The sequence below is a fragment of the Carcharhinus amblyrhynchos genome, chromosome 6 (genome assembly GCF_965287045.1).
Source record: "Carcharhinus amblyrhynchos chromosome 6, sCarAmb.v2.hapA, whole genome shotgun sequence".
Lineage (NCBI taxonomy): Eukaryota > Metazoa > Chordata > Chondrichthyes > Carcharhiniformes > Carcharhinidae > Carcharhinus > Carcharhinus amblyrhynchos.
In genome coordinates, this window is record NC_137329.1 from 108,459,164 (window position 1) to 108,485,550 (window position 26,387).

Here is a 26,387-nt window from a genome sequence, read left to right on the forward strand (position 1 = left end):
CTTTCAGTGGCAAAAGTAAAACTCTCTAATGCTTCTAAGGAGGTTGGTTTGACAATCCAGGAGAAAATGTCATAGTTCAGGATGTTGCCATATTGCTATGTATCACCAATCACCAGCAATCTGTCACTTGATGCTGAAATCGACACATGTGGCAAAATCTGCAGCTGTTGTATTCAAGCGGAGTAAAAGAATGTGAAACAACAGCAATCTGACTCAGAGCCGCTGCTAGTCATCCAAGCCTGTGTGCTAATTCCACTCATTGCAAAGACAATATCCATGCTGGGTCAGTCATATTCATGGGATGGATAATGGCTGTATGCCCATTGACCTTAATAAACTGGCCACTGGATTAATGACCTCCTGGGCGTCCAGACCTCCGCTACAAGGAAACCTGCAAGGCAGACAGTGACACTGGTAACTGGGAGACAGCTGCTGACTGCCATGATCTCTGGAGGCTGATAGTTTGGAAGGGCTTGAAAGAGATGAAAATAAATGAAAAGCTCAGCCAACCATGATGAGACCCCAGAGAAAACAGAAACCGGTGACTTGTGCATCTTCTCAGCCTACTCTCCTCCTCTGCAGCAAATGTAGCAAAGACTGCCATACCAGAGGGGAGCTCCTGAGTCACATGAGGCAATGCATAACACAAAGTTAACCACCATAGTGCAAATCATCTCAGGCTGCACAAAATAACGTAACACTTAAGTCATAATGCTCTGGAGCAACTGTGCTCGAATAATGGTGAATGCTGTAGATGAGCCATTACCATGTACATGTTTTCAGGAAAATGTGAGCATGCAATGAGAAGCTGTTTGGGCCAAGCCAAAAGACACACCAAAGACAATGAGAGAATGTGTATGACTGACAAAGACAAAATAACTGGAGGACAAAGGTACAAAAGGAATAACAGCGCATGACAAGGGGAACAGAAGGAAAACAAAAAATGTTTCTTTTCTTTTACATCTGTTGAGAAGCAATGCAACAAAACATTAACTGTATTGTCAACAAAGAAATAAATGCCTTCAGTACCATGGTTTATTAGAAGACTTGCCCCATAATAGTTCGATGCCTCAACTGCAAAAAACAGTGGCGTGCAGTGATCACAATTCAGTATATCCACTTTGGCATTGTTCGATAGCAGTAATATTAACACGTCACTGCAAATATTTTTACTGACAGCAAGGTGCAAAGCACTGTGTGTGGGAAGCAGAAGAAATTTTATTTTATGTTTCATAAAAGAATAATTCACATAAACCAACAAAGTATTAGAGCTAAACGTAATAAATAAAAAGAGCTAATTGATTAGTTTCTTTCTCACACCTTCATGAAGATCAAATCAATAAAACCTATCTGGTAAAAAATACATAATTTTAGGATTGAAGCACTTTTGAAATGGTAACAGATCATTGACTAAATAAAAAATATCTAGAAAAGCCCTCATCCATTCCTGGAAGGTCAGGGAGTTAGCGTAGGCGTGATTGGGGTTGAGCTCAAGTAGATCAGCTGAGTAACACTGAAAATCTGTCTGAGGCCTAGCAGGGGTGGATATGAGAAATAATAGAGGTGGATCTATTTAAAGAGAAAATAACAACCCTTAATGTCAAAGGCAAAGTAAGGGGGGGTTGTGATGATGTGCCACAACAGTAACATGTTTTGATATTTAGTTTTGCCATTTTGGTGTCAAAACCCCTGTTTTATCCATGCTTTCTCTATTTTACATAATTTTTAAGTCAGCATCAGAATAAAATTGGATGGCGTCTTGGCACAACATGATTTGGAAGCACCACAAATGGGAGATATTAACTCTAAAACTGCCATTCAATTATATCAGTGACACATGGATTAAGATTTTGATTTTTCCTAAATTAAAAGCTGATCCAACTGTTGTCTGTAGGAAATGGTAACACAGTACAAGAAGTATGTATCTTTAGAACATTCATGATTAATACTGATCTCAAATATCTTCTAATTGTAACACAATAGACTCAAGCAACTGACTGGGTGCAGAATGATTAATCAAACAAAAACAATATTAATCTCATCTGTGAAAAGTAATTAAACTTGCTTGTTCCCACATGACCGTTGGTGGTTGATTAGAACAGGAAACTATTCAACCCAAATCCAGATGCAAATTGTTTAAAAACTACACTAAAGGCGCAGTTTATCTGGATGACTGAACAATATCTAGAGGTCTTCCCTGTGTTTTTTTTCCTTCATTACAAACATTTGGATTTAAATCTTAGCATTTGAAATTTAGGGCACATTAAACTGAAATTTATCACAATGACTCAAAAGTTAACACATGTTTCCGTTTGTCTAAAAAAAATGGAACATTTAATTATTCTTACCTATTACTATGTTTATCAACTGCATTAATATTGACTCCTTTCTTTATAAGAAATTCCAGACTCTGAGCTTTTTGTGGCCTGTATCAAAACAAGTATTTTTAAAACATCTATTACATTTCTGCATCAGACCAATCATTTCAGGTGCAAACTTACGATAGTCAGAAACTGATAGTGGGTGACATACAATTTTATTTCATCATGCAACAATCCAAACATCAGTTCTTCCTGCTCTTCAGCTTTGAAATCAAAGCCCCTTGCACTGAGCCTGTAAATTAAACCAAAGCACAATTAACAAATTAAAATGTTAATGGAAACTAGAAATGTACTCATTTTGAATATTATGCCATTGATGCTTCTTCCCTTTTTTCAATCTTAAATATAAGCATTTATTATGTGATTAGGAAGTTAATTAACCAATCTTTGATGCAAACTCTCCTGTTATTTTTATTGTAGGTGATGCAAAATAGTCCCTTAAGCAAAATTAATTTTTGATGTAATTTAAACAAAACCTGATTCAGATTTGTAAAAATCAATTCATAGGAGGTTCTCCAGGAATTTCAGGAATGATAAAACAATGATAAATGTCCAAATGAGGACAGTTTGCAAAGGAACTGAAGGTACTGGCATTCTCATGCATCTGGTACCCTTGTCCTTCTGGATGGGAGGACCTTCCCATGTACAGGAGTTGCTGTAGTACATCCTGTAGACAGTACAACTTACAAAGAACAAAGAAAATTACTGCATAGGGACAGGCCCTTTAGCCCTCCAAGCCTGCATCGACCATGCTAAAATCCCCTACCCTTCTGGAGACTATATTCTGGGAATATTAGGGGGGGCTTCTTCACACAGAGAGTGGTGGGAGTGTGGAATGAGTTGCCGGATAAAGTGTTAAATGCAGGGTCACTTTTAACATTGAAGAAAAACTTGGACGGGTTCATGGATGAGATGGGTGTGGAGGGATATGGTCCAAGTGCAGGTCAGTGGGACAAGGCAAAAAATGGTTCAGCACAGACAAGAAGGGCCAAAAGGCCTGTTTCTGAACTGTAATTTTCTATGGTTCTATTCCCATCCTGTTCATGTACTTGTCAAGAAACCCCTTAAAAGTCACTACAGTACCTGCTTCTACTACCTCCCCCGACAACGAATTCCAGACACCCACTACTCTGTGTAAAAAATCTGCTCCATAAATCTTTTTAAATCTTGCCCCTCGCACCTTAAACCTATTCCCCCCTTGTAAATGACTCTTCCACCCTGGGAAAAAGCTTCTAACTATCCATTCTGTCCATTTCCATTTTGCTCAGATTGGAGTGTTTGTGTTGAATATTACTCCCTGTAAATGCAGACTGTATAAGTAAGGTTCAAGAGTACTTCAATTAAACTTAGAAGCTAGCCCTGTTTCACACTTTGATAGTGATAAGTAAGCTTTGTTTTTACTTAACAATAAAGAAATCAAAATCATTTTTCATTAATCTGATGAATTTAAAATCTTGTAGATTTCTATCAGGTTGCCCCTCAACCTCCATCGTTCCAGTGAGAACAAACCAGGTTTCTCCAACCACTTCTCATAGCTAATGCCCTCCATACCAGGCAACATCCTGGTAAATCTTTTCTGCACTCTCTCCAAAGTCTCCACATCCTTCTGGCAGTATGGCGACCAGAATTGAACACTGTATTCCAAATCTGGCTTAACTAAGATTCTATAAAACTGCAACATGACTTGCCAATTTTTAAAGTCAATGCCCCGGCCAATGAAGGCAAGCATGCCACATGCCTTCTTGACCACTTCTCCACGTACATTGCCACTTTCAATGACCTGTGTACCTGTACATCCAGATCCCTTTTCCTGTCAATACTCTTAAGGGTTCTGCCATTGACTGTATATTTCCTATTTGTATTAGATCTTCCAAAATGCATTACCTCACATTTTTCTGGATTAAGTTCCATCTGCCATCTCTCTGCCCAAGTGTCAAACTGATCTATATCCTGCTGTATTTTCAGATGGTCCTCATCGCTATCTGCAAATCCACCAATCTTTGTGTCATCTGCAAACTTACTAATCAAACCAGTTACAAATCATTTATATGACAAACAACAAAGGTCCCAACACTGATTCCTGAGGAACACCACTTGTCACAGCCCTCCATTCAGAAACGCTCCCTTCCACTGCTACCCTCTGTCTTCTTTGACCGAGCTAGTTTTGTATCCACCTTGCCAGCTCACCCCTGATCCCATGCAACTTCACCTTCTGCACAATCAAGGTATCACCACCTTAAGAAATAGGAATGTTTAAGCTAATGGATCAGGTGCCAATGAAGTAGACTTCTTTGTCTGGGTGATGTTGAGCTTTTTTTGTCAAATTGAAGTCTAAAATGCATCCTGGTTTATGTGAATGAAATCAAAATTTGACAAGATGTCCCATGGCTCTGCTACACTACCTCACTAGGCATGTGTAGCTTGTACTGCACAAAGTTCATGTTTTAATTTGGCCCCTATGTTACAACTAATCCCTATATCTGAATTGCAATTTTTCTATCAAATGAGTTTGAGGTGAAACATCAATGATCTCGTAGGTGACATGATAGAGAATGTAGTATTAAAATGAATGAGGAACAAAGTGAAAATGCTTTTGAAACTAGTGGGTGTAATTTAATGACAGCAATGCAGGTGCTGATGGGGGTTCAGAAGTAGGTAGCAATGCATCGGCAGCTGAAGCAGCCGCCTGACTATGATCTTATGGCAGCCATGTCAATTAATGATCCACATGCTGAATCACTCATGGTGTACAGGTGGCCATCAACTTGTGATTGCCCTTTGCTAAGAATTAAATTCAGGAGGCATCATGTGATTGCATTCAGTGATACACAAATAACATAAAATGCCTTTTCAATGGTCTTAATTGGCTTCCCACCGCTTGCATATGGCTCTGCCATCTTGCCACATTCCCACTGCTGACATGATTCCTCCTACTGTACCTGACATTAGATCTTCCACACTCTGCCTCTCACCCAATTCTATATGACACCACTGTGATTCTAACATTTTCCAGCTGCATTAAATGATGCCCAACATTTCAGATTAACAAACTGAAAGTATGATTTAGTGCAAACAATGCACAGAATCTTTTCGAATGATGCAGTAGAGCAAACCATCTCCGATAAAGCAAAAAAGAAAGAGATTAAGACAGTCACTTTTAGAGATATTTCAGGTGAAAAGAGAGATGGATTCCTCCCACATGAAAAAGACAATGAAAGGATGGGCATCTCTCCAAAAGAGAAAATGCTGGAAAATCTCAGCAGGTCTGGTAGCATCTGTAAGGAGAGAAAAGAGTTGATGTTTCGAGTCCAGATGATCCTTTGTCAAAGGGTCATCTGGACTCGAAACATCAACTCTCCTCTCCTTACAGTTGCTACCAGGTCTGCTGAGATTTTCCAGCATTTTCTCTTTTGGTTTCAGATTCCAGCATCTGCAGTAATTTGCTTTTGTCTTTTATAGACATGTCTTCAATTCTCCTAAGTTGACAGGTTATCCTACACATAACAGTGTGAGGGAAAAATAGAGCTTTAATATTTATGTTTCACAATATCAATGTCATATCATCACATACCTGGAAACAAGCTTGATATAACTGGTGTATTTGAATTGGAGACAGATAAACTGCAATGGTCAAATATCAATAAGAGGTGTGAAGGCAAATGAATTGATCAGAGAACCAGGAAACTATGAATAGGAATTTACATAAGGCAAATGAAATAAGTGGTTTAAAGTTCACTGTTATATTTCAAAAGGAATATATATATTTGGGTGATTGTAAATAGATGAACCAAAATAATATAAATTTACTTTTAAAACATATTTACCATAATGTAAAAATGTGATTCTGGGAAAAAGAACTTCTGAAGGATAGTGGAAACAATAGAGTGCAAGATAAATCAAAAGGGAAAAAAAGAGATTTAAGGAAAATTGAAGACTGTTTTAGAGTGGATGCTGTGCAATCTTGAACAACACAATGTGTATTGAAGCCAGGCCCGTGAACAACAGTTTGCTGCCACCGTCAGAGAGCACAGTGAGAGCAGCAGGGAGTTATGTGACGACATTACTGGAAATTTATAGATCAGAAAATCTATAAGGACAGTAGTCATTAAAAGAGGGTTTAGTACTGAGCTCACTTAAGCCAAAATATTTAAGAAATGTTTGAGAAGTACTGTTAGCTGTGTAAAGGTATTCCTGAGTTAAGTGTTATTTTCTTCATTCTAGATTTTAATATATAAAATCTTCACAAATGGTCAGAGAGTTACTCATCTTGCCTTCCGAAAACTCCTCATAATGTACAAATTACAAAATCATTCTGGCAACTGATTCAAGTTTAATTTTGGAATGTGGGCAGCCTGGCACTTACCATCGTCTCTGTGTAACAACAGGGACAGTTTGACAAGTGAAGAATAATACTCGCATTGGGTTTTTTGGAGACAGAAAGAAATTGAAGAGAATGATTAGAGACTGCCTGACATCTGAGGTCTCACAGTACAAAATATTCATTGAAACATTTCCTTAGAAGGAATATTTCTTCAGCCACTCTTGCATGTTTGCTCAGTGAGAATAACTGGATAAATGGGACATTTTTGTTTAAATTCCATTAAAAATTACAGTAGAAACAGTTCTTTGATGGACAGCAAGTGCAAATCAAATTCTGCTGTAACAGGTATAATCAATATTTTCCTTATTTATAATTAGAGCCTCTCTATGGTTGCAAAGTGATTTCAGGAGGTAATTCCACAACTGGCCTCATAAACTTAAGTGAGCAGTAACACCAGACAGTGATTCCAGCAGTCCTAAATGTAGTTCAATGCAATCAGTTGAAGAAAGGAACAAGTTTTTAAAAATCTCTTGGTTGATGTTACAACTGGGCAGGAAGGTTCCAGAATGCAACCCTCACTCAAAAAATATAACTTTTTTCAGAAAACATGGAGGAATTGAATCACAGATTGTTAATTACTTTTTGCCAACAATGAAAAAATCATTTATTACTCATGGAGAGTTTGTTATAATACAATACTCCTTACGTATAAATTGATTCTTTTAGCCCCAAGAGCAATATCTAATTTATTCTTGAAAAAAATCAGATGAAGTTTTGGCCTCAATTACATTTAGTGGTAGTGAATTCCACACATTCATTACCCTCTGGGTGAAGAAATTTCTCCTCACCTCAGTTCTATAAGGTTTACCCCTAATCCTCAAACTAGTCCTGGACTCCTCCACCATTGGGAACATTCTTTCTGAATCTACCCTGTCTAACCTTATTAGAATTTTATAAGTTTCTATGAGATCCGCTCTCACTCTTTTGAGCTCCAGTGAATATAATCTGAACCAATTTAGTCACTCCTCATACGACAGACCTGCCACCCCAGAAATCAGCCTGGTAAAACCTTTGCTTCACTCCCTTTACAGCAAAAATTGAGATCTAGCTATCAATTCCACATTTTTTTTCAAATAGCATCTCACAAAGTGTACTAAATTCTTATAAACCTTAGAACGATATCAAGTATCATTCTGGCTTCTCATGTTCTAATGCCTTTTCAACTCACTAACTTTATAGTACTTTAAAGTACTTTACTTTTCTAGTCCCTGTTTCTTCTGTTCCTTCAACTTCAGACTTCTTGGAAACGTATCTTTATTTCTCTAGTTGCCTTAATCAGTTGTTCAGTAAGTTTTCTACTGGCTTTCTTACCATTACTCCATTCTTCACTCCTTCACTCCAGTGACGTCGGGCTGCCAGCTCCCCGCAAGTGGGGAGTCATTGTAAACTCCGCTGGAGTGAAACATTCTTGGTGGGGAAGAGACTCTAATGGGCCTAGAGATTTCAGTCCCAGACCCACTAATGAAATGTAAATTCTAATTTGAATAATTTATACAGTTCCATGCTGATTTCTGCCACGGAACAGACAGTTCCAGTAATCCGGCAGCCGGAGACTCATGGAGGCCGTGGCACCCAGCAAAATGGCCTCTGCTTGAGTCTCCAGGCCCACTGAGCTGCTAAAGCAGCACAGTGGGCTAGGGGAATCACTCCCCTAATCCTTATTTCTAAAGTTTAACAACACAAGTATAAATCCTTGAAAATGACCTGTTTTCCTGACACTCATTACAAACACAAATAAGTGTTATTATGTAATCTTACCATTCAGCACACTCAATGTGATTATTGGCCATTGACAGAAAGAGAAGACTTGGAGCACTTCCCTTCATCAATTTTGTGATCATTTGTTCCTCTGAGTCAAACTGCTGCAGAAGTTGAATAACATCAATTCTACCTTGCATGGCAGCACAGTGGATTGGCATTAGCTCTTTATTGTTCCATCTGTCTATTGCAGCCTGATGAGACAGCTATGTACATGGAATAATTAATTGCAATTAGTTTTGTAACAGTTGCTGGCAGCATCTTGACTGGAGCTATTTTAGTAAGATACAATAACAGAGTAGCACCAGATACAAAGCCAGCATTTGCTTTGATTTGGACTGATCCAGTTATACAGTTTTTCTGATGAGTATTCTGCAGCTGGTTTTTCAAACTGATGTTCCCATTAACTAATGATGTATCAACTTGCAAATATGTATTTTAAAATATTAATGCAAAATGCCAGAGAAAGGTAAATGGTAGGATGTTTAGTGCAGGTTTTGCACCCATTATTGCATTATTCCATTCCTGTCAGATAGTAAGAGACAATTTTAGTAAAATGACTCTGCACTATACCATATGTAAATCTCATTTTTCCCCAAAATATGTACTTGTTAGATAAAAAGGATTCACATGGAGATTAACTCCTTAAGTGGGGGAGTGGAGGCAGGAGCAAAAACAGAAAATGTTGGAAAACCTCAGCAGCTCTGACAGCATCTGTGAAGAGAGGACAGAGCTAACATTTCAAGTCTGAATGACTCTTTATCAGGCTGAACATAGAATGAAATTTATATTGTTGTGGCAGGGGCAGGAATGAAGTAGCAGGGGCAGGAATGAAGTAGTAGGGGCTGAATGAAGCTCCCCCCTAGCCCCCACCCTGCTCCCACAACACTACCAATCTCATTTTTTGTTTATGTTTCAGATTCTTGCTAGATTTGCTTTTACCCTCAATGTGGGGTTTGTCTTATAAAAATGGGATTTCTCAGTCCAAAACTAACATGGAACACTAATCCATTTTAGTACACTATACTTTGATTGAAAAGGTTCCTCAGATTAACTCATTATATAGTGCACCTCTGCTTTCATGTAAGTTCCATTAACATTTCAACTTTGAAACAGCATGGAGTTCTTACCAAAAGTTTTAAACAATCCAATCTAGCTGGTTTGATAATTTCACCAAAGCACAGTATATGCAATGGTGTATTTCCATCCATATCTGACCCGTTTACATCAGCACCATGGTTGATCAGCAACTGAAATGACAAAGCATAAAGCAAAATATGGATTCTTATCTAATTAGGAGTTAAAATAATCACTCAAAACAGTCCAGCAGAGCAATAAAGTAAGAATTTAGAAAGAAGAAAATCAGAACATGGCTCTTTTGAGCAACAGTATATTTAAACTTAAGTTCAAATCAATTAAGGAAAATAAGCACCAGTTTCTAACGCCCCAGTTCAAAAGTTTCTCATTTCAATAAACTAACTTGCATTGTCTCTATATCCCTTGATCGATGCAGTGGGGTTGCTCCTTTGTAATCCAACAGATTAACAGCAGCGTTCAATTGCAGAAGTAACTGAAAAAATAAAACGAACAATATACACAGATATGTGGGCAAGGTTAAAAGAAAATCCATTGTTAAAAAGCTCAACAACATACAAAAAAAAAAGCAACCTGCTTGGCTGGCACTCCATCCACTATTTTCAACACTAATGTCCTCCACCATCGATGTGTATTGTGTACTACCAAAAAAATGTACTGAAGCAACTCACCAAGGCTCCTTTAACAGTACTTTCAAAACCCTACCACCAGGAAGGACATGAACTAGTTTCTTGCTAGTTTCCCTCCAAGCCTACACACCATCCTGACTTGGAACAATAATCACCATTTCTTCATTGCCGCTGGGTCAAAATTGTGGAACTCCTATCTTAACTGCACTGTGCCTACACCATATAGACTGCAGTGATCCAAGAATGTGGCTCACCATTTCCTTCTCAAGGACAATTAGGAATGGGCAAGAAATACTGGCTAAACCAGCGACCCCTACACCCCATGAAAGATTTTTTTAAAATCTTGAGCACACAGAATGGAAAATTATGAGACAATCTTGGATGGGTGAGCATGAGAAATGGGGATGTAGAGGCCATGGCATGTGTTTCTTCTTTGGGCACAGTGCAAATTGCATTTAAAATTGGTTTCATAGGGTTTGTTTTTGCTCAGTTTTTCACCCAAACTTGTTTGAATATCTCTAGAAACAAAATCACCCATGAACCAGAGCAATCAAGCCACATTTTCGAGTGCATACTAAAAAGTGCATTACAAAATATTCCTTTACATATTTTAAGGTTTAAAATATGGTCTAGTTTTATCAATACATAGTTTAAAATGGGTTCGTCCTGTCTGCCATTTGTAGGGTAACTGAATTGTAAATAACTGAAAATGAAGAGTAAATTTTAAAAGCAGATTTAAAAGCTTTTGAAAGGTGCCTATTGGCACACTTGCACCAATAAAAGCTTAATTTTAACAGCTTCTTTGGAGGCCCACAAATGAGTGCAATTAGTTGACATATGAAATTGTGATTGACTTGATCTGAGAGTGTGGCTGGTTTGTGGACAGAGTAACAATGCCTTTTAATCCAATGCAACAGATCCTGGAAATGGGATTAGTACTTCAAATTCTTCAACTCATCATCAATTTTGGGCACATTGCGTTGAAAAAAGCAAGCAGTCAAGCGATAACTTCAGGCTTAGTGCCCGATTTATATTTCAAATGCTGTGCTCCAAGTTTAACATTAGGCCTGAACTAGAGTGTTGAAGGCTCATAGCAAGCTGTCACAGTAATGACATAATGTTAGCGTTCTGCACAGCAAGCCCATTGTATTCTCTTGCACGCGTTCCACCTGAATGAAACATTTGACCTACTTAAAGCATCCTCCTCCTTTACAGTCTTCATATTTGGGTCAATTTTTGCTTCTTTTGTTTGCTGATATTGTAGTATTACTGTTTGCTTTTGATACAGATGCTTGTTTTTCCTGCTGTGATTTCATTTTCACATTTAAAATTCAAGAGTTCTTTTTACCGAAGAAATTCCATTTATCTGCTCTGACATTTACCCTCAAAGCACAAAAAAAGACTTAAATTTACATAGCACTGCTCACAACCTCAGAATGCCCTAGTGTCAATTAAGTACATAATTGAAAGAGTAGTTGTAATGCAGGAAACTTCTGCACAGAAAAGTTCAGAGGAGCGTACGACTCAGGAGAAGGAGTAGGCAGACCATTCAGCCTGGCCTCATCTGAGCCTGAAGGAAACTGCATTGAGTGAAAGTTTTCAATTTTATTTCCGGTAATAATATTAATATCAGGTACTGCATAGCCAATCTGATCTGCCTGTTCTGCGCCACCATCTGAGGCACAATGGCAGAGTGATTGGCACTGCTGCCTCACAGCACCAGGGACCCTTGTTCGATCCTTGGCTTGGGTCACTGTCTGCAGAGTTTGCATGCTCTCCCCGCATCTGCGTGGTTTTCTTCCGGATGTTCCGATTTCTTCCCACAGTCCGAAAAATGTGCTACTTAGGTGCATTGGCCATGCTAAATTCTCCCTCAGTGTACCCAAACAAGTGCCTGAGTGTGGCGACGAGGGAATTTTCACAGTAACTTCATTGCAGTGTTAATGTAAGCCTCCTTGTGACACTAATAAATAAATTGCTACCCCTACATCTCCAAATTTTTTCATTCCACTTTTTCCATTTTTAAAAGCTCAATTTCTCCCAAGGAGCGGGACATTCAGCCCTTCCAGCCTGCTCCATGATTCAGTAAGATAATGGCTGGACTACCTGTCTCAGCTTCACTTTCCTGTCTGCCCCTGAAAAATCTAACTCTGCCTTGAGTTAATTCAATGAGCAACCACCACTGCTCTCTGAAGAAGAAAATTCCACATGTAAACAACTCTCAGGAAAAACAATTCTCCTTATTTCAATCTTAAAAGAGAGACTGCTTGTTCTTAAACTATATTCCGTAGATCTAGTCTCCCTCATATATGGAAACGTCCTCCCAGTATTTACCCCATCAAGTTCTCTCAGCAATTTCTTTTCTTTCAGTAAGTCCATCAAACAGTAATGTGATGAAGATCAGGTAACCTGTTTTAGTGACCTTGATTGAAGGATAAACATTGGCCAGAACACCACATCCTTTTCTTCAAAATAGTGCTATGGGATCTTTTATGTCCACAGAGAATCTAAGCATGGGAGATCAGGTGGTGTTGGGTGCAGGTGAGAAGGTTAAATGGTCAAATGTTCTGTGTACCATGGGTTTTATGGAGGTGAGAGGTGTTTTGGAGCCAGGGACAGCACAATCCATCCGAGCCATCTGGAGACACAAAGATTCCTGGCCTCAGGCAAGCTTGGAGGAAGTTGCACGTGATGAAAGTTCTCACATTTAATTCCAATCTTAATAAGGAACCATTAAACAATAGAAAAATTACATACAGAGGTCATTCAACCCACTGTGTCTGCATCAGCCAGAAATAAACTAACTGGTCACTTTAATCCCATTTTCCAACACCTGGTCCATAGCCTTGCATGTTGTTTAAGTATTAGTGTCACAAACAGGCTTACATTAACCATGCAATGAAGTTATTGTGAAAATCTCCTAGTCGCCATGCTCCAGCACCTGTTTGGGTACCCTCAGGGAGAATTTAGCATGGCCAATGCACCTAACCAGCATATCTTTTGGACTGTGGAAAGAAACTGGAGCACCTGAAGGGAATCCATGCAGACAACATGCAGACTCCACACAGTCAGTGATTCAGGCTGGGAATTGAACCTGAGTCCCTGGCGCAGTGAGTCGGCAGTACTAACCACAACATCACCATGCTGCTTAGTACTTCACAGAAAGAAGTCTCATGACACCAGCTTAAAGTCCAACAAGTTTATCCTTTAACCTTTAAGACTTTAAGCTGATGTTGTGAGACTCCTTTCTGTTTTTACCCCAGTCAAACACTGGCATCTCCGTATGAGTACCTCACATACAGACCCTGGTATGAGTTGAGTATTTCAGTCTCAACCACCAATCAGGCAATAAATTCCAAACCACCACCATGCTCTGGGTGAAAAGGTTTTTTCTCATGCCCCCTCTTAATCCTTCTAACATTCATCTTAAATCTATTTTGTCTGATAATTGACCAGTTAGAGGAAAACAAGTCTTTCCTGTCTGCCATTTAATTTTGCACAGCTCAATTAGTTCACCCATTAGCCTCCTCAATTCTAAGGAAAATAACTCTAACCATTTGAATCTCACCAGCTGCAATTTTCAAGCCCTGGCAACATTCTTGTAATTTCCACTGCATTGTCTCCAGAGCAATTATATCCTTCCTTTACTGTGGTCAGCAGAACTGTAGATGCCTGTACACAGCTACAGCCTAATCAACATCTTGTACAGTTCTATCACTACATCCTTTCTTCTATATTCAATACCTCACCCAACTAAAGAAAGTATTCCAAATCAGGCACTGCATAGAATAGATGGCCAATCTGATTCTGCCTGTTTTGTGTCAAAGCCTCAGTTGAATTCCTACCCCTAAATCTCCAAAACTAAGTCAATGTTCCCATTTTTTAAAGCTCAATTTGTCCCAAGATGTTCAAAATCATATTACATTCATAAGTTTTACAATTCACTGTTATCCATCCATGTGCTATGGGCTGATAGGTGGCAAGCAATATTCATGCTACACAAGTGCCAGGTATTGACCATTCCCAACAAGAATCTAATCATCACTTCTTGACTTTCAACAGCATTACCATCATTGAATCTTCCATCACCAAGATCTTGATACTCAACACAATTGGGAATATTTTCTTTTCCCATTTCTTCCTTTCCCATTTTTGAACAAATCTGAACAAAAAGTGAAGGAAATTTTATTTCTGAATACCGATATATAGCACACTCACATTTACTTTCTCAGTTCTGCAAGAGAAAATCCAAGCAAAATGAAATGAGATTTAAATGCTTTAATTACTTTACAAATTACTACACATAAGACCATAAGGATCAAGAACAAGGAGGGGGTCACTCAGTCGACCAAGCCTGCTCCATTAGTCAATAAGATCGTTGCTGATCTGATATGACCTTAACGACTTAACTTTCCCCTTAACTCGGGAGTCCCTGGTCAATCAAATCGGTTCTTAAATATAACTATGTAGGGTGAAGACTTGGGGGCATCAGGACATAATGTAGTATAAGGAGCAGTGAGGGTGGGGAGAATGGGAAGCATTTTGATCTGAGGCCTCACTTCTATGTCCCATTTGACCATTATCCCTCTCATGGCACAGCTATACTTCTCAGATAGCAGTGAGTTGGAGAGCACTTTGCTGAAAATCAGTGTGCCGATGCATAAGGGTAGAGTTTCATAAATCTTATATTTAAATGGTATTCCTAGTTTATATTTGTGAGAGCTTGTACACAATTATCTGATTGTCGTCTTTGATATTCCATGTAAGTTACCACACTTTTATTGGACAAAGGCTTCATCACAAAGGCCTACAACATCATGCCCTTCTTGCTTGAGACAAGCTCTCCAATCTCTCACTCTAGACTGCATTACTACCTTGGTTCAAACATGGACACAGAAATTGAATTCAAGAGGTGATGTGAAAGTGACTACCATTGACGTGAGGGTAGCATTTGTGTGTCAATAAAGAGCCTTAGCAAAATTGAAATCAATGAGAATTGTATACCGCTAATTGAGTCATATTCACCACAAAGTCGATGGTTGTGGTTATTTGAGGCCAACCAGCCCCAGGAGATCACTGCAGGAATTCCTCAGGGTAGGCTTAACTCAGCTGCTTTCTCAATACTCAAATGCTAATCTCGACTCTTACTTCAACACAATACTGAGAATGTTAGGAATGGTGTTTTTGAGATGAGACATTAAACTGAGCTCCATGTACCTGTTTACGTACATGTAAATGTTCAACTGCTGCTACTGAATGGCATTTAGACCTCAACTAACAAATTAAGTGATGAGTTTTTTTTTCACTTTTGAGTAGGGGAACTTGCTATGTACAAAGCCTTCTCCTTAAAGGTATGTGCCAGTATCCATTTAATAAGTCAATCTTTGTGATGTACACTGCATTACCTACTCTAACTACGCAACCTTCCAGGCGGCAGCTAGAATAGGAGTTGGCTTTGGTTACTGATCCAATGTGTACATTTTTGGGCGCCGCACCTGCGCAAAGATATTTTGGCCTTGGAGGGAGTGCAGAGGAGGTTTACTAGGCTGATACCGGAGTTGAGGGGGTTGAGCTATGAGGAGAGGCTGAATAAACTGGGCTTGTACTCGTTAGAGTTTAGAAGAATGAGAGGAGATCTCATTGAGACGTATAAGATGATGAATGGGATGGATAGGATAGAGGTGGAAAGACTCTTCCCGCTCAAAAAAGACAATAGGACTAGGGGGCACAGCCTCAAGATAAAAGGGGGGCGGTTTAGAACGGAGTTGAGGAGGAACTTCTTCACTCAAAGGGTGTTGAATCTCTGGAATTCTCTGCCCGTTGAAGTGGTGGAGGCTGCCTCGCTAAATATTTTTAAGACGCGGGTTGATGGGTTTTTGATAGGAGAGGGGATTAAGGGTTATGGGGAGAGGGCGGGAAAGTGGAACTGAGCAGCGACAGATCAGCCATGATCTTATTGAATGGCGGGGCAGGCTCGAAGGGCTGGATGGCCTACTCCTGCTCCTATTTCTTATGTTCTTATGTTTCCATAATCCATGCAGAGCATTATGGAGCCATGCATGGGTTAGGCATGAACACAATTGGGGATTAGTTCATGCTCCAGCATATTATCTGATTTCGTCCCTAACCTGGGTCAGTTTCCCTGGACGTAAAGGGATTCTGTTCCATGGAAAGAGTCGCTCCCATATCCACATCAAATAAAGCTAACATGGTGCAGCCAGGCTCATCCCTACAGGTGATGTTAGATGTGGTGAGCAGCCCTGTTAGGGTGCTTTCTTATTCCACATTTAAGTGGTTGAATATGGTGTCTAATTTCTCTACAATTTCCATGTTTGTTACCTGGACATATGAGTTCCAGAACAAGGAATGCTGGAAAAAAACTCAGCAGGTCTGGCAGCATCTATAGGAAGAGAGAAAACCAAGCTAACGTTTCGAGTCCGTTTGACTCTCCATCAGAACTAAAGAGAGGGAAAAGGCATTAGATATTAAGCAGTAACTGGGAGAGATTGCAACAAAGATGTTGCAACCTTAAGAACAATATTCCAACATCCACGGTATTTTACTTATTTTCAGTAAGTGATTCAATTTGGACCTCACCCAGACCTCCCAAATTTATCCTCACTGCCCCTTTCGTCCACCTGTCCTTTTGCTGTCTAACAGATGCTTCTCCCCTTTCTGGCTGTGGTACTCTGTAGCATGTTGACATTTTCTGACATGTCGATGTGACACTGCAACAGGCGATCACTAACTTCTTGGCAGGTACATGATTCTGTCTTAACACACCATCAGCTGTACTTCCTTTCTGCCAACCTCAAGCACAACATGGGAGCAGCATATGCAGCTCTTCCTTGCACCTTTGGTGAGGATCAAGAGCAGACACCACACCAGCTGCCTTCGCCTTAGCCTCAGGCCCTCCACAAAGCACAGGAGATGGGCACCCAGATCCAGTTGAAAGATGCTGAAACACCCGACACAGGCTTTACTGGCAGGGAATCAGTTCCATTGATACATCCGAACATCAGCATCTCAGAGGGCTCAGACTCTCACAGTCAATCTCCTGGAATAAGATTTCCTTCCCAGTGGAGCAGGTGGACCGGCATTGCAAGTCATCAGCAACATCTTAGCAACTGGAGGGAGAGGCATCACTACACTCTCACTTTCTCACTTTCCTAACAGCCAGCTCATTGGAGGCTGTTCTGTATCTTTTTTCTATACTAACATGAGTTCCCCTACACAATGAAATCCAAGCAAAGGTCTTTGTGAAGGCATGTTTTTAATAGGAATGTTTCCTCCAGCACTAATTCATTCCCCATTCACTCTTAAAGAAGTGGATAAAGTGTTTGCTCACCATTAAAGGGCTTCTGCTGTATAATAATGAGAAGTAAAGTGATATGAAATAAGCAAAAAGTAGTATCAGGGCTACGCATTTGTAGGTAGAATGGATCTGAAACATGAAAACCATCCATTACCACTTCCTTTAAAAATGAATGTTCCCATACATTTCAAACAGCTCTGAACAGCCTGCTGGGTAAAGCTTCCACCTCATCCGTTACGAAGCATAAAGACTTAAACGAATGTCTGTGCTTCATCAGTTGATCTCTTTCAAGGCAGGAATGCTTTAATTGATCTCAGTGCATCCGGATTAGGAAAGGGAAAGCAATTAGCTAGATTCCCTGCGTCTAATTGCTAGCCAGTGACATATGCTGGGAAGTGTGCATCTGCAGGTGTTGGATGAGAACTGGATATGGATTGGCTGTGATTCTCCACAGGCTTAAATTGCCTGTTCTTGATCCTAGTTTAGTTTCATACCTGAATCTTGGACAAGGTATCAGAGTGATTCTGGTGCCAATTGAACCATAGGCAAAAATATCAGCAAAGGAAGATAACATTTGAAGATAAAAGTCAAGAATACATCAAAGGCAAAATATACAGGCAAAAATATTTTTAAAATATCCATTTATCTACAAAAAAAACTGTATTTAGTGTGCATCCTGCTGTGAAATAATTAGTTTGCTACAGATGCAGAACATTTTTTCTAAAAAGAGGGAGAAAGCCAGTTAACCCTAGGTGGCTCTAATCTTTAGCCTGAATCACACATTTTTTAATCTGCATCGTTCCTTCTCTAAATAATTGAATTCTGAAAGACTTGGGGAGGTTTATTTATGTAACAACAGTCAGGTACGATGGCCTTAAAGACATAGATGGTGGCACAATTACAAAACATAACCCTCTGGCCGTTACAAACTACTGCAGTGTCCAACATATTATTTGCACATCGTGGGGGGTCTGCTAGGAAAGAAAAACTGGAAACTGGAATGTTATAAACAAATTTCTCTGCAGCAGATCGTTATAGAAAACCTGCATTCCTGATCATTTTGTTGATATTTCCCCTATTAAAATTGGTCCATTTAGCCTCCAACATAAATTACAGGAAACATCCAAATTAAAATTGTATAATGAAAAAAAATTCTTGATTCTTATGTTAGTAATAATAAATAATACCTTACTTCAACGGTATTTGTTTTCCCAAAGTAAGCAGCAGTATGCAACAAAGTGCTACCGTTAATGCACCTACACAAAATGGAGAAGTTGCAATTAGAATATATGCCTGGTTCTATTTTATTCAAAAGCTGGAGTTATAATATGTCTAGCAGTCTAGATCTAATCTTCAAGTGTGCTTACACTATATTGTGGTATCTAAGTGATATAACACAAAGAAAGACAAATTCAAAAGGCCTCATAACTTTTAATGTGTAACTAATTCTAAAAGTAACCACAATTCATCCACCATCACATTACTAGGAAACAGCCACAGTCTAACCAAATAAAAACAAAATGGGTTCAAATCCCACACACAATTTAACTGCAACATTTAGATGCAAATTCAATCCAAGTAGAATAAGCATCAGCTTGTGAACACTCAGCTCCCAACCCAGAGACACTCAGTTCCTGACCTTGTTACAGCCTTGGATAAAAGAGTTGGATTCCAGAGGTGAGGTGAGATTGACAGCTCTTGGCATCAAGGCCGCATTCAACTGAGTGTGGAATCAACAAAACTGGAACCAATGAGTATTAGAGGTCAAACTGTCCACTGATTGGAGTCAAACTTGGTACAGAGGAAGGTGGTTGAGGATGGGGGGGTGTGAGGGGGGGTGGTGGGGGGGGGGGGTGAGGGTGGGGGGGTGGTGAAGGGGGGGGGGTGAGGAGGGGGTCAGTCATTTCAGCTCCATCACATTGCTGCAGGAGTCCCTCAGGGTAATGTTCTAGGCCCAACAATCTTCACAACTCCCCAGATACTGAAGCAGTCTATGTTCAAATGCAACAAAATCTGAACAATATCCAGGCTAATAAGTTGCAAGTAACATTCATGCCACACAAATGCCAGGCAATAACTATCACCAATAATAGACAATTTAACTACTATCCCCTTGGCATACAGTGTTACTATCACTGGATCCCCTACTGTTTCTGTGGCCTAGGAACACATTACTGATTAGTGCACACAATGCTTGTTCTTTGAACTAACATATATGGTGCTCATCTAGGGCTCTATGCCTGAACTATGGCCTCAACCTCCAGATTTTTAAACTTCTTAGAAACAATTTGTCGTCCCAGCCACTCTAGATGAGGCCGTGTTTCCCAGACTGGAACCACCAGTCAATGCCCACATCCAGACCCATCCCTCCCCACATCCCCTCCCAGACAAAACAGACCACCCCATTTTTCAGCAGCCATCGATTCTTGGGGTAGTGACACAGATACTTAACAGATTGAACTTTCTCCCTTAGCCGCCATACTCTGCTGTGGGTTAGTGCTGGTGGTTCCTGTGGACACATCCTGGTACTTTGAGAGCCATTCTTTCAGTCGAGTTTTTGCTCAGCTTTCCTCCCTCAATCCTGACTCGTTTCTCCTCCCTACAATAACCTTTGGGATATTTTCAACATTTTGAGGTTCCAAGCGACAAAGCTTGCTATCAGGCCAAGGGGTGTTTGTCATGTTTGTATCGGATGACTCAAATTTTACAGTTAGATTTCAGTCACAGATGTACAAGAAAACTTACCTGCTTCTTGGACTGCTCATGAAGCTCAACTTTTTTAAGTGATTGTGAACGATATCTTCAAGAATGCCTGTGTCCCCGTGGATGATGAGAGGGATTACTGATGACCAATACGCATAGTAACCTGGGTACAAATAAAAAGCACATTACTGAGCAGAAAGATTTCAAACATATTGAATGCAGTACACAATAGAATAATAGCATGATGTTTCCAGTATTTGATGCCACACTGAAAATAAGAACAATTTAAGAAATTGCCACGACATCATTTATATTTTTAGAACATTAATTTCTGTTTGTCATCATTTACTAGGATCATAGAATCCTACAGTGCAGAAAGAGGCCATTTGGCCCATCGAGTCTGCACCAATCACCATCCCACCCAGGCCCTATCCTCAAAACCCCATGCATTTATCCTAGCTAGTTCCCCCAGATACTAAGGGGTAATTTAGCATGACCAATCCATCTAACCCACACACCTTTTGATTTGCAGGGTGCAAATGATGAATTTCAATCACCATTCAGACTTGGAAAATGAAAGCATGTTTACTACAGGGGCGCTCCGTGAGATTCCAAACAAAAATAAATCTCACCATCCATACTTCTATTAATAACTAAATTGTGACCTCCTTTTCACATGAATGCAGTTTTACCCTCTGTGAGAGACAAGCGGCAGTCAATGGTTGATAATCACAGAGACATGCGACATTTTTGAAGACTATCAGAACTCATGTTTGGACTACACATGGTGTGCCTCAGGTTATTCTGTTGAAAGGGGAATATTACTGGGCGAGGAGGCGAGTGAAATATTACAATTTGGTCTTGACCCAAAACACTTTATTCACGCTCATTGAAAAAGGCAGTTTCCATGGACTGGGCTGCGTGTCCTATGAACTGAAATGTATTCTTTACACGGAATAAACAAGATGCACCATGCCTTACAGCTAACAGCTTACCCTTCACACTGGAAATAACGTTGGATTCCTGTCAAATACCCTGATCTCCTGAGTTGTTGTAAAAGCACTGTACTGTAATCTAAGTCAGCTCATGCTAACACTGAATTAAAATATAAAGCAAGACTAAATTTATATTGAAACCACTGATACTTCAATCTGTTTTCTGAGAACGCTGGAATTTTACTGTGCCACCTGCCACGGGAATCAGAGCAGGCGAGGGGCGGACCACAGAAACGTCCATTGACCTTGGGTGGGATTTTAGAGTTTTGGGACCAGTGAGGTCTTAAAATCTCATCCAAAATGTTTCGAGGATCATAAGAAATAGAAATAGATGTAGGCCATTCAGATCATCGAGCCTGTCCCACCATTCAATAAGATCATGGCTAATCTGATTGTGGCTTTAATCCCATTCCCCTGCCTGTTCCCCAGAATCCTTAACTGCCTTGTCAATCAAAAATCTGTCAAACTCATCCTTGAATATATTCAATGACCCAGCCTCTACTACTCTCACTGGGAGAAAATTCCCAAAGGCTAATGACCCTCTGAGAAAATAAATTTTGCCTCATTTCCATCTTAAATGGTAAATCCCTTATTGTTAAACTGGTGGCAGTCGAGGCAGGAAGCTTCTAAAACATGCAGCACATAATTATCCATTATAACTAGCATGATCTGTGGGGCTACTGCCAAGGGCTGAAAAATGAATCTCTTTCAGCTGGCAGGCATCTGATGGGCTGAATGGCCGCCTCCTCTGCTATTATTTTCTATCAATCCATAGCCAATTTCCTCACTTCATCCAATGAGACTCTCAGAAGGACCATTCATATTAGTTAAATAAGACATCAAAATAAAGTTGTTATTAACATAGAGATGATGGTGCAGAATCTTGTCCATTTGAACATTGGCTCATTTGATGTTTCATCGGCCCCTAAAAGCTTCCCAAGTCTGAATTTTGTTGTGGTTCCTTTGGCTTTGAGATTGACCTTAGAGTTATGACAATACCACACCTAACAAATATGTCAGACCCTACATACGAAGACTATGAATTAAAACATATGTCTGTTTCTACATGATTTTGCTTTCTCCTCAACAATGTGTGCCTTCTTAAGAGCCATGAATAATATTTTGATGTGATCCATTGGTACTCTGGAACATGATAAGCTGCTATGCCAGAATGCAAGTCCTTTTATGATGGGTTTTCTCATCATTTTCAGAATGTATGAGTGAGATTGTAAGCAATTGGTCACCATGAGTCGTGTAAGGGCTGCTATTGGGCTAACTCTCCCTCCCTCTGTGGGGAGTATTTACCTTCCAATGATTAGATAAAATTGGAAACTCATGAGACTCTATGTGTGCTAATCTATATCTCTCTACCTTATTGTTTACAAGCTGAAACCCCAGTGTACTGTGCCATCTCAAAGCTTCTGCACTAGATGCAATTTTAGAATTAAACCTCATTCTATTATCATGGGTATGTGTGAAAGAGAGAACCATTGAGACGCAGTTGTCATGGAGAAAACTACAGGTTGGGTTCAGTTACATTAGATATTTCAAATGGACACTGCGTGGAAGATCTAATTGGTTTTGTGATGAACTACATTTTTGGAGAGTAGTTCAGTTACTGGCTCCAATGATTTTTTTCTAGATTTTTGCTGCAGTAGAAGCTGTCAGAGGTAAATCCACGGTTATAACTCAGAAAGATTGGTCTCATAAAAGATTAACATGAAATGCTTCCTGCATTAATGTGAGCCTGGGTTATTCTTCCTTCAGTTATTCTAAGAGAAGGAAAAGCAGGAAGCGCTCCTGAACGTCAACTAGACAGCTGATTGCCTATTCATGAGGCTCACACATCTGGCGTGTTTGCTCTGTCATGATTCATGGGGGGAGCATTTGTTTCTGTTTTAAAGTTGTTGAATCCCACCTCAGTAGCATTGCCAGTGCCAGTGGGAAATGCACTGATGCTCCCCCTGGCAGCAGCACTTAAATTTCATTCAGGAGAATTGTGGCCTTAATTATTTTTTCATCTCCATTTCATAAATGTGTCCTCTGAGATCTGTCCAGAGTGGATGTTGGGTGGGTAGCTATTGCAATGCCATGGGGGAGCATAGAGAGGACATGGAGAAAATAAGGGAGCATAGGGATTATAGGGAAAGTAGAGGGGACAGAGAAATGTGAGGAAACGTGGTTTGTGGTGAGCTTTTGGGGTTGGGGTGACAGTAGGATTTGGGGTCATCATTAAAACCAAGCTGAGGTACCAGTAAACAAAGGAAGAAGATCTAACCTGCCAGCCTGGCTATTCAATCAACTCCTCAGGCTAGCCTCAGGATGCAGCAGGCCCATCTCCATTTGCCCCACCCAGCTAGAGTGAAAAAAATGGCAGATGGGAAGCTGTTTATGTGATAGCGGGCTGCCAGGTTGGTAAGTTTCTCAACTCGAGCTTCCCACTCCTCCATAAAAATCCTGTCCAGAAACTTCCATTCCTTCTTTTACACCTGTTGGTTGAGTATCAAAAGACAGGTGTCTCTCTCTGTCTGTCTCTCTCTCTCCAGAATGTTCAAAAGCTCTAGGACTGGTAACAAGTCAAAACACATAACCCTGTTATTTGCTAACTAATTTGAAGAGGAGTTTAACACTAGAGAAGGATTATTTCTTAAATTGGAACTAATAGAGATAGGTTATCAGTTAAGAATTTTGTTTAAGTATTAAATATTTTATCAATTGATAAAAGTTAAGCTAATCCATTATAGTTAAACTGTATTGTTAAATAAAGTTTGTTTTGATAAAAAGCTTCCTAGTGTGTCATTAAAATCACACCTGGAGTGAATTACCTTATCCTTACACTAATGCCAAAATAGAAAAATTGTCGGGGTCTGGACTAACTTCATAAAACACTTGGGTTTTCTGCTCTGGTATCCTAACACTAGCTAAGACTTGCCCTGTTTTTGTACAATGACCTTTACTGGAGTTGTTATATAATAACACCAAACATTTAGAAATGAGAAGATAAAACAATGTGACTGCTTCAGATGTAATTTTTCAGAAGAAATTGTAGACAAATGGAATTATTGTCCTGAATCTATAGGTTTAATAGTCTTTGAGCTTGGGAATCATTTTGGAAATAGTCAAAGCCAAAGGTCCAATGTGAAAGAGAAACATCAATGCATTTTACAACCAACTACAGAAAAATAAGCCATCTTACTCAGTACAAACTTGCTGAATTTTTCACTTCGAATGCCATCAAATGCTGTGTGGTTTTTCAAATCTTTTGCTTGCACATCACATCCCCATTCAATTAACAGCTGTTAAATGAAACCATAAAATAAAAACAATGTTAAAAAAAATGCAACTAAACTTGATCAAAATGTACACTATATACAAATAACATTTAGGCATGCTATAATGGCTTCATTATATGCAAGAATAACAAATAATTAAGAATTCAAGATAACTGAGATGGAACAGTGCTCATAAATATGTGAGCATACTCATACATCAGCTAAACTTAAAGTAAAGTTTATTTATTAGTCACAAGTAAGGCTTACATTAGCACCAATGAAATTACAGTGAAATTCCCCTAATCGCCACACTCCAGCGCCTGTTTGGGTCAATGCACATAACCAGCACATCTTTCAGATTGTGGGAGGAACCAGAGCACCTGAAGGAAACACATACAGACACAGGGAGAATGTGCAAACTCCACACAGATAGTGACCCAAGCCAGGAATCAAACCCAGGTCCCTGGCACTGTGAGGCAGCAGTGCTAACAACTGTGCCACTATAAATTGATGACTCCATTCTTGAAACTTTTTAAATGTGGAAAAACATTTTCAAAACTCTTATTATGATTCAGGTCATGGCTTTTTGAACTTTCTAAAATATTGCAACTTACTGTGGGGCACAATCCTGAGATTGTGGGATCACAACTCACAAAAGTGTTGGCCTAAATGTAAAATTATTGTAATGACATTGAGCGGGATTTTCTGGCCGCGCTCACCCCAAGACTGGAAAATCCCACCTGAGGTCAATGGACCTTGGCATGATCTGTGTCCTGCTTGCTACAATTGCCGTGATAGGTGGGATGGAAAAATTCTGCCCATTGTCACTAAAATTTAAAATTTATAGTTTATTTATTAGTGCCACAAGAGGGCTTACATTAACACTGGAATGAAGTTACTGTGAAAATGCATAGCAGGTAATGGAGATTCACATGATATATTAAGATTTTGTGTACTCTGACCACATTGTAATTTTGAACTATTTGTTTTTTTGAAAGTCATTGCACTTGTGTGAAATCAGATGCATCCTTTCCATTTGAATTAATGACAAACCACAAAGCATGCAATGAGAGCATTTCTGTAATTAATGCCTTTTACTCTCAGTGGTATTTTAATTATATTCTCTCAGAAAGGTCTCTTTGGTTTATTTTTAGCCTGCACATGATAAATTAGTAATTAAAAAAGGTAACGCTTCTTTATTTTGTGCAAACTAAAACATCATTTTACACAAACCGTGTCATCATTCTATGGACATCAATGTTCTCTCAGCCTGCCACATGTAAGAGAAATAACAAAAATCTCAGTCAGTCCACATTTTGGGGTGTTGATCTATTGTGCTGTTTTATTTAATTAAAAAATCTAACAACTCACATGTCTCTAAAAGTTAACCTTCGCAGAGAATGTAGAACATAGGACATAGCCCCAAGACCAGAAAAGGTCAATATAGAGCTTTGCCTGGTCTGCCCCCTCTCGCTACAATTCCTGTGGTGGATGGAATGGGAAAATTCCCCCCTTATTGTCCTTCCTATATAAATTTTATTGCTAGCAATACAGTTATGCATGTTACTATGACAAGTAGGAGATTAATTAGCTCAGTTAGCTAGATGCCAGCTTCATGATGCAGAGTAATGCCAATAGCATAGGCTCAATACCTGTACCAGCTGAAAGCCCCAACTCTCAACCTTGCCCCCTGCCTGAGGTGTGGTGACCCTCAGATTAAAATCACCACCAGTCAGATTTCTCTCAAAGGGGACAGCAAACCATGGTGACATTTCTTTAATTATAATAAAATGTAAAAGCATATTATTGTACTCAAAGCATAGCCACATTTCACCCTTCAAGTGATTCATGAAGCTTA

At 39.5% G+C, this 26,387-nt stretch overlaps 1 protein-coding gene across 4 annotated transcripts in view; it reads right to left on the reverse strand.

Annotated features, from left to right (window-relative positions):
- Window positions 1-26,387, reverse strand: part of LOC145344204 (transient receptor potential cation channel subfamily A member 1-like) — a 71,410-nt gene that overhangs the window by 19,623 nt on the left and 25,400 nt on the right. For 3 of the 4 annotated variants that reach the window (XM_080191166.1, XM_080191169.1, XM_080191167.1), the window contains exons 10-18: window positions 24,454-24,553; window positions 20,305-20,425; window positions 18,752-18,815; window positions 10,001-10,090; window positions 9,651-9,770; window positions 8,521-8,726; window positions 2,533-2,613; window positions 2,349-2,426; window positions 1,030-1,193 (exon numbers count right to left, since the gene is read on the reverse strand). In XM_080191166.1, coding sequence (XP_080047292.1) covers window positions 1,030-1,193; window positions 2,349-2,426; window positions 2,533-2,613; window positions 8,521-8,726; window positions 9,651-9,770; window positions 10,001-10,090; window positions 18,752-18,815; window positions 20,305-20,425; window positions 24,454-24,553 — 1,024 coding nt within the window. The remainder of the gene's footprint in view (window positions 1-1,029; window positions 1,194-2,348; window positions 2,427-2,532; window positions 2,614-8,520; window positions 8,727-9,650; window positions 9,771-10,000; window positions 10,091-18,751; window positions 18,816-20,304; window positions 20,426-24,453; window positions 24,554-26,387) is intronic. The other variant, XM_080191168.1, reaches the window with a different exon arrangement.